The sequence below is a fragment of the Tenrec ecaudatus genome, chromosome 4 (assembly GCF_050624435.1).
Source record: "Tenrec ecaudatus isolate mTenEca1 chromosome 4, mTenEca1.hap1, whole genome shotgun sequence".
Lineage (NCBI taxonomy): Eukaryota > Metazoa > Chordata > Mammalia > Afrosoricida > Tenrecidae > Tenrec > Tenrec ecaudatus.
The window spans coordinates 105,210,313-105,223,448 of NC_134533.1; the positions used below are offsets into that span (position 1 = coordinate 105,210,313).

At 41.5% G+C, this 13,136-nt stretch overlaps 1 protein-coding gene across 1 annotated transcript in view; it reads right to left on the reverse strand.

Annotated features, from left to right (window-relative positions):
- Positions 1-12,811, reverse strand: part of C4H11orf65 (chromosome 4 C11orf65 homolog) — a 41,375-nt gene extending 28,564 nt beyond the window's left edge. The window contains exon 1 of the mRNA XM_075548751.1: positions 12,707-12,811. Coding sequence (XP_075404866.1) covers positions 12,707-12,790 — 84 coding nt within the window. The 5' untranslated portion in view covers positions 12,791-12,811. The remainder of the gene's footprint in view (positions 1-12,706) is intronic.
- Between the last annotated feature and the right edge of the window lie 325 nt (positions 12,812-13,136).

The window sequence follows — 13,136 nt, forward strand, 5'->3', positions numbered from 1 at the left end:
GGAGACAGGGGTCAGACGTCAACCTGGTGCAACATACCAGCAACATACTGGCATGAAGCCATGAAGGAACAGAGAGGTCTGCAGGACCGGCCCGATCCCCGCTATTTTGACCTCCTTCCCGAAGAACGAACTACAGAGGAAAGCACTGAAAATATAGCCTGGGAGGAAGGGTGGGTTTGCCCAGCCCACACGGAACAAACTGAGAGAGAGCTGCAGCCTGGCCCACCAAGCCTGGAGGATGACATTCCTTCTCGGAGCAGCCAATGCACAGAGAGGACTGTAGGCTTGGTCCCACCACAATACTAGACACCTCCTCATTGACCCGCAATGCTACAGGAGACAGCACTGGAAACACAACACAGGAATTGTGCCCAGTCTGACTTCCCCTGCACACACACACTGGGGTGAAACACCAAAGGAGCCCAGCAGAGCAGCAAGGGGAACACTGAAGTCCCCAAGGACTCCCCAAAGTAGGCCAAACTCAGAGGGCAGGGCTCAACTCCTCATCAGGCCCGACTGGAAAATATAAGGGTCAGCAGACAGACCTGGAACTATTTATAAGCTTAAAATTATTATTATTTTCCCCCTCATGTCTATCCATATCAGATAGGCAGGATAAATAATCCCAAGGAGAAAACAATGGGGCTGAAGTTTCCAGTGGGACACGGGGGCGGAGGTGGCGGGGGAAAGGGAGGAGGAGAGCCAACAAACCCAGGGAGAAGGGAACAACAATAGATCTAAAATTTATAGCAAGGAGGGCGTCAAACGTCTGGTGGGGTTTGATTAAGTGCAATGTAGCCGAGAGGAATTACTGAGAGCCAAATAAAGGTCTAACATGATAATGGGACAGGAGGAAAGTAAAAGGAAATAGAGGAAAGAACTAGGAGGCAAAATATTATTGAGGTATAAATATAGAAATGTACATATGTAAATACATTAATATATATTGATGATGATATAGGTCTGTGTACATATATTTAAATGTTAAGTATTAAGGTAGCAGACAGACATTCGGTCTTTACTCAAGTACTCCCTCAATGCAAGAACACTTTGTTCTAATAACCTGGCATTCTGTGACGCTCACTTTCCCAACATGATTGCTGATGACAAAATGGGTGCATATGCAAATGGTGAAGAAAATTGTTGGTGCCCATCTATTAACAGATACAGTGTCTGGGGTCTTAAAAGCTTGAAGTTACACAAGCAACCATTGAGCAAGGAAGCAACAAAGCCCACATGAAAGAAGCACACCAGCCTGTATGATCATGAGGTGTTGATGGGATCAGGTAGCAGGCAACAGAAGACCGACAACAATTATATCGATGTGAACAAGGTGAGTCCGAATGGAGATCCAAAATCCATCTGTTGACAATTGGACATCCCCTCACAGAAGGGTCACAAGGAAGGAACAAGTCAGCCAGGGTACAGTATAGCACTGATGCAACACACAATATTCCTCTCATTCTTCAATGCTTCCTGCCACCACTATCATGACCCCAGTTCTACATCACAAATCTGATTAGACTGGAGCATGTACACTGGCACAGATAAGAGTTCTCCACACACGGAATCCAGGACAGATAAACCTCCCAGGAACAATAATGGGAGTAGTGATACCATGAGGGCAGGGGGAAGGTTGGGGAGAAAGGGGAGAAACAAGGAACTGGTCAGAATGATCAATGTATAACACTCCCACCCCAGGAGAATGAACAACAGAAACATAGGTGAAGGGAGACAGTGAATGGTGTAAGATATGAAAATAATAATAATTTTAAATTACCGAGGGTTCATGAGGGTGGAAGGTTGTGGGGGAGGGGAAAAGAGGAGCTGATATCAAGGGCTCAACTAGAAAGAAAATGTTTTGAAAATGATGATGGCAGGGGGAATAAGTGGGGAGCTGAGATCAGAGGCTCAAGTGGGAAGAGAATGGTTTGAAAATGATGATGGCGGCATATGTGCAAATGTGCTCTTATCACAAATGGATTGTGATAAGAGATGTAAGACCCCCAATAAAAGTATTTTAAAAAGAAAAGAAAATGGATGACAACATATATTCAAATGCACTTGATACAATGGATGTATGGATTCTTATAAAAAGCTGTAAGAGCTCCCAATAAGATGATTTATAAAAAAAGTGGACAAAAACACGAACAGACAGTTCACCAAATTAGACCCTCAAATGGCCAACAAACATATGAAGAAATGCTCACTATGATTCGCCATCTGGGAGATGCAAATCAAAGTAATGATACACCCCCGTACACTGAACATCATAGCCAAGTTCAAAACAAAACCAGAATATAACAAACACTGGAGAGAACAGGGAGAGATTGGAACCCTCATACTCTATTGGTAGAATTGTCACTGTGTACAACCACTGTGGAAAGTGAGACGACACTACTTTAAACAATTGGGAATAGAAATTCCTTATGACCCCACAATCCCACTGTGGGGTGTACATCCTCAAGAAGTAAGAGTTCATTTCTCTGTTAAAGAGTGACGGTACATTTGAGAAACACCTTTCAAAACAGGTGAGCCTGGAGGACATTCTGTTGAGTGAAACAAGTTAGGCACCAAGGGCAAATATTGTATGAGATCACTATTATTTAAAAAAAGCAAGAAAGGTCTTTCATGCAACAAAGAAACATTTTCTGATGGATTCCAGGGTGGGGGTGAGGATAAATCACTCACTAGAGGGTAGACACATTCATCTAGGTGAAGAGGAAGGCAAGAGATGATCAAAAGGAGGTCAGAAACAAAGATGAAGACAAAGGAGCACACAATCAATGACATGAAATAAAATGTGTGTGGACCGTTGAATGGGGAGTTGATTTGTCTGTAAAGTTTCACCCGGCTCACACTTGTTTTGAGAAAGGGAGTACTGGGGAGGAGGCCTGTGGATATAGAACTCTTCAAATAGGCACCAAATGTGAAGGTATTACATCCCAGGTGCATGTGCATGTGCATCAATGATCAATCTCAGCAAAGGCAAATCTCAATCATCAGGGAGGCCAGGTGACTCATTCTTTGATGTCAGTGAGGTTCCCCCAGTCACTTCATTGTCCAATGGGCTCATGAAAAGAAAAATGGCCATGGTAGCAGAAATTGAGACTATTCGTGGGCTACACATACACATTTCTACCTAGTTCTGTCACTGCTGAATGTCAAAGAAGAGTTTATGTTTGAATAACACCGAGTGTTTCATATAGCAATATTCACAATCGACTGAATATTGAATTCCTGGGGATATTCAAGAGTAGAGGAAGTAGAGGAGGAGAGGAAGTTATTCGTTTTTCTTGGACAGATGAATTATTTGGAATCTTTCCATGACTGGAAGAGCACCATTTTGTCCTCACTAGAACTGACACTTACTTGACTCTTCTGTGTGCACAGTGCTGCTACCAGGAACACCACGCCTGTGCATTTTCAGAATGCTTCCCTCACTTCTGATCAGGCTACTCCCTTCACAGCCAATGAAGTACAGAATGGGCTCTCCATGCTCATGAAACTCATTGATCTCACATTGTTCCCTAATACTCAAACCCAAGTGTCCTTAACAGATAGTGATGGCATTTGAGTTATGATTACAGCAATAAGACTGAAGATTAGGGTGATGCCATCCATGCTGTAGTGAGTTCTCTGAATCACCAAGTAGGATGTTGTGGTAGTCTGCATACTTTAGAGAAACAAACCCACAGAAACTCATGTAGAAGAGAGAGTTTTATGTAAAGGTTAAGTGCGCATCAAGAAATCATCTCAACCCAGTGCTGCCTAAGACCACAAGTCCAACATTAATCCATATGTCTGACACCAATCCACAAAGTCCTCCTCCATCTCACAAAACACATACTATGATGCTGACTGCAGGAGGAAAGCTGAATCAGTGAATGTGTAAGCATCTCAGCACTGGCAGGGGTCTCCACATGGCTGCTCCAGCACCCAGGGCTGCACTGGGGTAGGTCTATGTGGCTTCTCCTCAGGGCAGTCTTGCTGTAAGTGAGCCTTGCCAGCTAAAGCAGGGAACTGGCTAAGGCAGCTATACCCTGGACCGACCATCAGAGAGCAAGAGACCTGAGAACTAGAAAGGTGAGGCTCACTGAGCCATTTATCTCTCCACCCTTCAATTAACCACACGTGTTTATCGGCCAGGTTGGCGCAATAAACTAACTACCTCAATCCACCAATTGCCAAACTGACACCTGCACATAATTCTTTAGCTTCACATTTTCAATTAAGTGACACCTACACCTTAATCCTATAATCCTGTGAATATGTTCCCCCACCTATAAAAGTTTGTAAGCCAACCACTTCATTCCTTTAGCCCCCAAATTTTCAGTATACAATTTATATACTGCCCACGTACATCACCCCAGTTCTCTGAGAAGATAATCTTATTTTTCAACATGAAGAGTCTTCATTCCAGTTGGAACCTTGGGAAGTCTGCCTCCCTAAGCAAAGTCAAATCCGGACAGGCCATCCGTAAAGTCAGCAACAATATGCACCAGTTCACAGGCTCACAAATCTCCAGCTGATTGGGTTCTGGTCAAATCAATATGGGCTACCTCACTCAGCCTCCACAGGGTGCCCATTGGTCACCGTGCCTTTAGACCATGGGCTCTCACCAATATCAACAAGCCCAGCCCCGTCGTGCTAGGTCATGAACTTTAGACCAGTCAACCCGCTCTCGTCTTCTCCTTTTCCCTGTAAACCAAGTGCACAGGCGTCAGTGGCCAAACTCAACCCGTCTCTTTATTGCTGCATTTCTCCCACTTCCACTCAACAAGTAGATCCAGGTGGTCACCTAGCAAGCATTTCAGCCTCCTCACAGGCTCCCTTTTACATTCAGTCTGAGAGAGGAGTTTTCTACATGGTTCCAGATTTTTTTTCCAGATTCTGACAAAAACTACTAGTTCCTGAGTATTCCAAAGCACTGGTGGGGCATATCTTTCTTTGCTGACATGACCTAAATCCATCTAAAGATCAAATTTTAATGCCTGAAGCAAGTGGGTTTACAAAGTTTCTATTTTCATACTTTCCATATTTTCCCCAGAAACAACCGAGTAAACAGTGTGGCTTTATCTGACCTCTGGCTGGACAAAGAAGAAAAAGTACCATGAGGGAGAGGTCAAACAAACATCTACTCTCCATCTTATGACGAGGAGGACTTTGTGGATTGGTGTTGAACGTAAGGGTTAATGGGTTAATGTTGGACTTGTGGGCTTGGGCAGCACTGGGTTGGGATGTTTTCTTGATGTGCACTTACCCTTTACATAACATTCTCTCTTATACATGAGTTTCTGTGGATTTGTTTCTCTAAAGTACCCAGACTCCACAGATACGGTGTTGCTTCTCCCACAGACAGCATTCGTGAACCTGGGAATCAAGGAATATAAATGGAAGTAGCTATAGAACTATTATTTCTAGTTATTTATTAGTGTAATTTTTGCTACCTCTCCTTGTAACTTTAGGACATGCAGATATAAAGGCTTTAGCTCACATTCCCACCAAAGTACACACTATTAGTTCCATTAAAAGGAGGCAATACTGCCACTTGGCCATTTGGGGGCTCCTCATTACAGGAAACCAGCAGGCAAAACCAGGTCTGGCTGGGGTGACTGATGTACACTATCAAGGAGAAAATGAATGGTGACTATCAACAAGGGTAGCAAGAACAACATCTAGAACTCAGGAAATCTTTGGTGCCTCTTAGTAATTCCATGTTGCTAAAAAAAAGTTATTGGAAAATCACAACTCAATATAGGCAGAACTGTCGAAGGCTTAGATGTTTTACAAATGAAAATTGCCTGGTTCATCACATCAAGCAAGGAATCGTGACTAGCTAAGGTGCTTGGTGGAGAAAAAAAAAAAGAGGATATGAAATAGGTAGTAGACCCAAAAAAAGATTAATTATAAATACCAACTGCAACACCATAGTTAGTAGCTTAAACAAGTATATCTTCTACATGCTTTATATAAATATTAACCAACAATTTTCCATCATTGTTCCTCTCCCATTTCCCTACAATCAATTATAGTATGCGTAACTAGGGGAGTGGCAGGCAGGATATTTTTGGAATCTGAATATATTAGGTTACATCACACAATGGAATTAAGATTGCCTAGGGAATTAATGGTTGCAATAGTGCATTAACAGAAACTGTCAGAAATTGAAGTTGGATTCAGGAGAGGATGCAGAATGAGAGATATTATTATTGATGCCAGATGGCTCTTGGCTGAGCGCAGAGAATATCAGGAAGATGCTTACCTGTGTTTTAAGACTGTGCACAGGCATTCCACTGTGCGCATAATAAATCATGGATCACATCATGAGGAATGCACGTTCTAGAACACTTACGACTCGTGGGCAACCTGAGCATAGACCCAGAGGCAGTGGTTTGGGCAGAGTAAAGAGATGCTGTGTGGTTTAAGATCAGGAAAGATGTGAGTCAGGGTTGTATTCTTTCACCAGTTATTCAATCTGCATGTTTAGGAAATAACCTGAGAACTTTAGCTATATGAAGAGAACATGGTATCATAATTGGAGGAAGACTCATTCACAGATGAATATAGATGGCACAATCTTACTTGCTGAAAGAGAAGAGAATGACTCAAGTCATTTACTGATGAAGATCAAAGACTGCAGCCTCCCGACTGGATTACATCTCAATGTAAAGAAAACAAAAATAATCTAACAAGCAATATTATGATAAATATAGGAAACACTGAAATTACCAAGGACTTAATTTTATTTGGACTCACAATCAACACCCATAGAAGTAGCAATCAAGAAATCAAATGATGTCCTGGCCTACCAAGTCTTGAGGATGATATCCTTGCTCAGAGCAGCCAATGTACAGAGAGGACCATATGGCCGGCCACACTATGAGACATGACATCCCTCACTGACCCATAGTCATGTGGGGGACAACACTAGGGATACAGTGTGGGAATTGCCCCTGATCTGACCCCATCACACCGAGGCAAAACACTAACGGCATGCAAACGAACAGCAAGAGGAGCAGAGAAAGGAAGTTCTAAGGAAATGCCAAAAATAGACTTTGGGGCCAGGTGTGGCACCCATCAGACTCAACCAGAAAACACTCCTAAAGGTCAACCAACAGACCTTGAACTATTTACAGGATTTTCCTTTTTTGTCATTGGTTTTTTTGTTGTTGATGATGATACTTTGTTTTCTTTTGTTACTTTGTTTTACTCTGTCTTGTTTTTGTGCGTATTAATATCTCTGCAGGTCTATCTAGATAAGATAGGCGGGAAGAACAATCTGGAGGAGAAAACAAGGGACTGATGATCCTGGGGGGACATGGGATAGTGGGAGGCTGGAGGGAAAGGAAGTGAGTGTTAACAAGCCCTGGGACAAGGGAACAACAAGTGATCCAAAATCTGTGGCAAGGAGGGTAGAGGAGGCCTGGAAGGGGTTGATAAGGGTAATCTTACCAAGAGGAATTATTGAAACCCAAATGAAAGCTGAACATGGTAGTGGACAAGAGGAAAGTAAAAGGACATAGAGGAAAGAACTAGGAGGGGAATTTATAGAGGTCTAAATTTATAGAGGTCTAAATTTATAGAGGTCTAAATCCAGGCATGTACATATGTAAATATATTCATATATGATGGGAGAAATATATCTATGTGCATATATTTATAGGTTTAGTATTAAGGTAGCAGATGGACATTGGGCCTCCACTCAAGTACTCCCTCAATGCAAGAACACTTTGTTCTATTAAACTGGCATTCCATGATGTTCACCTTCCAGACACAATCGCTGAAAACAAAGTGGGTGCATAAGCAAATGTGGTGAAAAATGCTGATGGTGCCTGTCTATCAAAAGATACAGTGTCTGGGGTCTTAAAGGCTTGAAGATAAACAAGCGGCCACCTAGCTCAGAAGCAACAAAGCATGTAAGAAGCATACCAGCCTGTGTGATCACGAGGTGTCAATGGGATCAGGTATCAGGCATCAAAGAACAAAAAAAATCATAACATTGTGAATGAGGGGGAGTGCAGAGTGGGGACCTAAAGCCCATCTGCAGGCAACTGGACATCCCCTTACAGAAGGGTCACGGGAGAAAACTATCCAGTCAGGGTGCAGGATAGCACCAATGAAACATATAACTTTCTTCTAATTCTTTAATGTTTCCTCCCATCTCCCACTATCATGATATCAATTCTACCTTAAACTCCAGGTAGACTACACCAAAGGATGTACACTGGTACAGATAGGAACTGGAAACACAGGGAATCCAGGGTGGATGAACTCCTCAGGACCAGTGGTGAGGGTGGCGATACTGGGAGGGTAGAAGGAAGGTGGGGTGGAAAGGGGGAACCGATCACAAGGATCTACATATAACCTCCTCCCTGGGGGATAGACAACAGAAAATTAAGTGAGGAGAGATGTCGGACATGGCAAAATAATAATTTATAAATTATCAAGGATTCTTGAGGGAGGGGTGAGGTGGGAGGAGCAAAAATGAGCTGATACCAAGGGCTCAAGTAGAAAGAAAATGTTTTGAGAATGAGGATGTCAACAAATGTACAAATGTGCTTGACACAATGGATGTATGTATGGATTGTGATAAGAATTGTATGAGGCCCCCAATAAAATTATTTTTAAAAAATCAAATTATGTATTGTACTGGGTAAATCTGCTGCAAAAGATTTCTTTAAAATGTTGAAGAGCAAAGGTTTGTTTTGTAGACTAAAGTGTGCTTGATCAAAGTCAAGGTGTTTTCAGTCACCTCAGGTACATGCAAAAGTTGGACAATGAACAAGGAAGACCTAATAATTCATACCTTTGAATATATTTACATTGTTGGCAAAGGTTACTGAATTTGCCACAGACATCCAGAAGAGTAAACAACTCTGTCTTGGAGGTACAGGCAGAATGTTCTGCTCCGTAGAAGCAAAGGTTGTGAGTCTTCATCTTGGATATAATTCCTGGTAAAAATCATCAAAAAGAGGAAGATCTTCAATGGAACAGATTGACCCAACGGCTGCAATAATGGATTCAATCAAACTAACAATTATGAAGGATGGCAAAAGACAGAGCAGTGCTTCATTCTGTTGTATTTAGATAGGGTCACTGAGAGTTGGAACTGATTCAACGGCACCTAAAACAGTAACCAGCCTTGACATAGGGGGATTATTCTGGATTATTTCAGTGACCCCAAGGTAATCACAGGACCAATAGAAGTGAAAGGAGCAAGGCATGGGAATGAGTTTCAGAATAATGTGATATGAAAAAGACTTGGTAGGCTATCGTTGACTTTGGAAGTAGCCAAGGCATGTTGTCAGCCTCTCTAGGGGAAAATTGAATAAACCCTAGAGCCTTGTTATGGATTAAATTATGTTCCCCAAAACTTTATGTTGAAGTCATGATCACTGTTACTGTGGACATAATCTTATTTAAAACTACTGTTTTTGAAGATATTATCAGTTAAGGTAACAAGAAATCATACTAGAGTAAAGAGGTTTCTAATCTTACATTTAGAGTTTGCTGTAAAAGAGGAGAAACACACAAAGAGAAAGAAGAGCCAATATGACAACAAAATTATGTCGCAAACCATGGACAATCTCAGAACGAATCTCCACCGAACCTTTGAAGAGAATATGTCCCTGTCAGCACTCTAACTCAGACTACCAACCTTCAGAACTGTGAAACAGTAAATTTTTGTTCTCAAAAACTACCTTTAATACTGTGTTAAGGCAGCCCTAGGAAATGAATACATGCCCCCAGACAGAGCACATTCTGATTGAAACCTTGATATTAGCCCAATGAGACCACCTTGAATTTTTAAGTCCTCCAACCAAGCTCGCTGCTACTTGAGTCAGTGCTGAGCTCATAGTGACCGAATAGGACACAACAGAGCTACCCTTGTGGGTTTCCCAGATTGTAGCTCTGTATGGGAAAGAAAGCCTCCTCTTCATCCTGTGGAGCAGTTGGGAGTTTCAGACTGCTGACCTTGTGTTAGCAATCCAGTGTAGAACCACTACACTCCCAGGGCACCTTTTTAAGTCCTTCCTAGAGCTATAACACAATCAATTTATTATGTTTATTAGTAGAAAGAATTAAATTTATGCTTGACTTTTCAGTAGGGACTACAGAAGTCAGAATATAATGGAATGACATCCTTAAGTAACATGCTAATAGAGATTTTTATGTGTGCTAATATTTTTTAATTTAAAAAATGCTTTCAGACAAATGAAAGCTGACAGAACTTTTTTTTTCAAAAGAAACCTGCCCTAAAAGAAATACCTTATATACTCGGGTATAAGCTGACTTTTTCAGCACATTTTTAATGCATTTTTTGTGGTAAAATTAGGTGCCTCGGCTGATATTCGGGTCGGCTTATACTCAAGTATACAGGGTACATTTTTCACATATAATGCTCCTATGTAAATAATGCACATATATGTACAATGCATATAGGGGCTAGGGAATTTGTGTGAAGGCATTGTGTGGTTTGCAAAAGAGACATAATAGGCATGTGTTTTTATAGGGTTCCATAGGGGATACCACAGAGCAGCACAGAACTTCCGGAAGGAAAAGAGGCGCCTAGAAAGATCAATAAAGCTTGATAAATTAAATGAATATTGTTTAAAACAAAGACAATAATGCCTTTTGAAATTTAAAACAAAAGTATAAGCAAAACATCTGACAATGAAAACACAAGCAGAAAGGGGATAAACGCAGTCAACCCATTATGAGATTCTTACATCGATTCGAAAGGATTACAGCACTAATTTGAGGTAGTTGCTAATTAGTCAAGGATATTAGCTGGGGACAGGCTTGAGAAGTGTTCCAGAACACTGCATTGTGCTCATGTGGAAACTCCACCAACCAAGAGGCAGTTGTGCAAACCCAACAAGAGAATACTGGTGTGGTTCAAATCAAGCATCATGTGCGTCAAGACTGTATCATCTCACACCACACTTGTTATATCTGTATGCTGAGCAAATAGAGAATATGGATTACAAGAAGAAGAATTCAGCATCAGGATCGAAAGAAGGCTTATTAACAACTTTCGATATGCAGATGACACAACCTTGCTTGCTGAAAGTGAGGGGGACTAGAAGGAATTGCTAATGAAGATCAAGAATTGCAGCCTTCAGTACCATTACAACTCGATGTAAAGAAGACCAAAATCCTCACAAGTGGACAATAGGTAACATCATGATGTATGGAAATAAAGATTGAAATTGTCAAGAATTTCATCTTGCTTGGATCCACAATCAATGCTCATGGAAGTAGTAGTCAAAAATCAAGTGACACATTGCACTGTGTAAGTCTGCTGCACAAGACCTCTCTAGAGTGCTGAGCAGCAAGGATGTTACTTTGAGGACGAAGGTGCGCCTGACTCAAGCATGGTACTTTCCATCACCTCACATGCACGTGCAAGTTGGACATTGACTAAGGAAGACCAAATAAGAATCAGCGCACCTGAATTGTGGGGCTGGCGAAGAATACTGAAGTGTCATGGACTGCCAAAAGAACAAACACATCTTTCTTGGAAGAAGTACATTCAGAATGCTCCTTAGGAGCAAGGATGGTGAGCTTTTTATCTCATGTACTTTGGACATGCTGTCAGGAGAGACCAGTCCCTGGAAAAGGACATCAGCCTTGGTAAAGCATCGAAAAAGAGGAAGGTCCTCATCAAAATGGATCGACACAGAGGCTCAAACCTAAGAGCAATTGTAAGGCGGGGGCAAGTCTGAGCAGTGCTTTGTTCTGTCTTACATGGGGCCACTAGGAGCTGCACCCGGCTGGATGGTGGCCCCAACAAGGTGAAAAGTCTGTTGTAAATTCTAGGTTAGCCCGCCTTAAAAGAAGACGTAACCAGACTGGTGGTTATCTGTTAATAGGGCAAAACAGCCATCATTTAATTGTGCTCATAATATTATGGGTTTCGAATTCTGGGAGGGCATAATGAGGAAGTCTTATCTCAGTTCACAATGTCTGAGACTTCAGCGGGGTGACTTGAACCCCTGGGAATGGCTGGACTGGCTCAGGGAGCTCAATGTGTCAGGGGTCAGCCAGGTTTCTTGGTTGTTTTCCATGTAACGATGGCATTGTCATTGTCAGAAGTGGGAAGTGGGTTGAGATGGATGATACATTGATAATTGACCAATTATCCATCTCTGTAGGCAGCTTCTCCATGAGGTTAGCTCGGAATTCCTCATAGTATGGTCACTTCATTATAGTCTGCTTCTTGCCTAGTAGCTGGCGTCACCTAGGTCAAGTATTTCAAGAAAAAGAGTGGAAGAAGCAAGACTTCTTATGGCTTAAATTCAGAGGTTTCAGACTCTCACTTTGATTACATAATCAATAAATATTTAGCAGAATGTATGCCTCTAGCACCTGCCCATAAACTTGATTTCTGACTCAAGAAATATGGTCTTTAGAGGTAAAAGCCAGATATGTAAGCAAACGAGTTTCATTAATACTAGCCTTTATCAAAGGGACAGGCCCCAATCAAGAACTTGATAAATATTTGTGAAGCTCATAAAATACTTAATTGACATTAACTTTTGGAAACTTTTAAGATATCTATTTTTAAAATGAAAGGTTGTTATGCAACTCGGCAAATATGCTTAAAACTATTGTATTGTACACTTTAAACCAGTAAAATGCATGGTATGTACTGTACATTATCTCTCAGTAAAGATGCTTTAAAATTCAGGGAGCTCACAAGGAAACTTTTCCAGGCATGCTGAATGATTCTGGCAGCCAAATCTTGTTTCTCTGAAAAGTTCAATTCCTGTTGCAAACGCATTGGAAAATCCTAGAGGAAAACTAAACAAAAGGTCATTTTAATAAAGTTAAAATTATTTTACACATTTCATTATGAAAATATCAGTGTCTGTATAAATGAAATAATGAAAATTGTATTTGGTTTCAAAATAATAAAAGTCACCCTTTATTAATCAACTAAGCAGGGGTTCCTGGATAGGAGAAATGACAATCTGCTTACATAAACACTGTGTTTGCTGTGCGCCTTCGAGTTCAGTCCAACTCCCTGTAGGGCTATGACCTTGATCGGAGTTAAAAGTGGGTGCACTTTTCACTTGGCAGCCACGCATTTAGCCATCATCCCACCGGGGTTCCCTGTAAAGATCAGC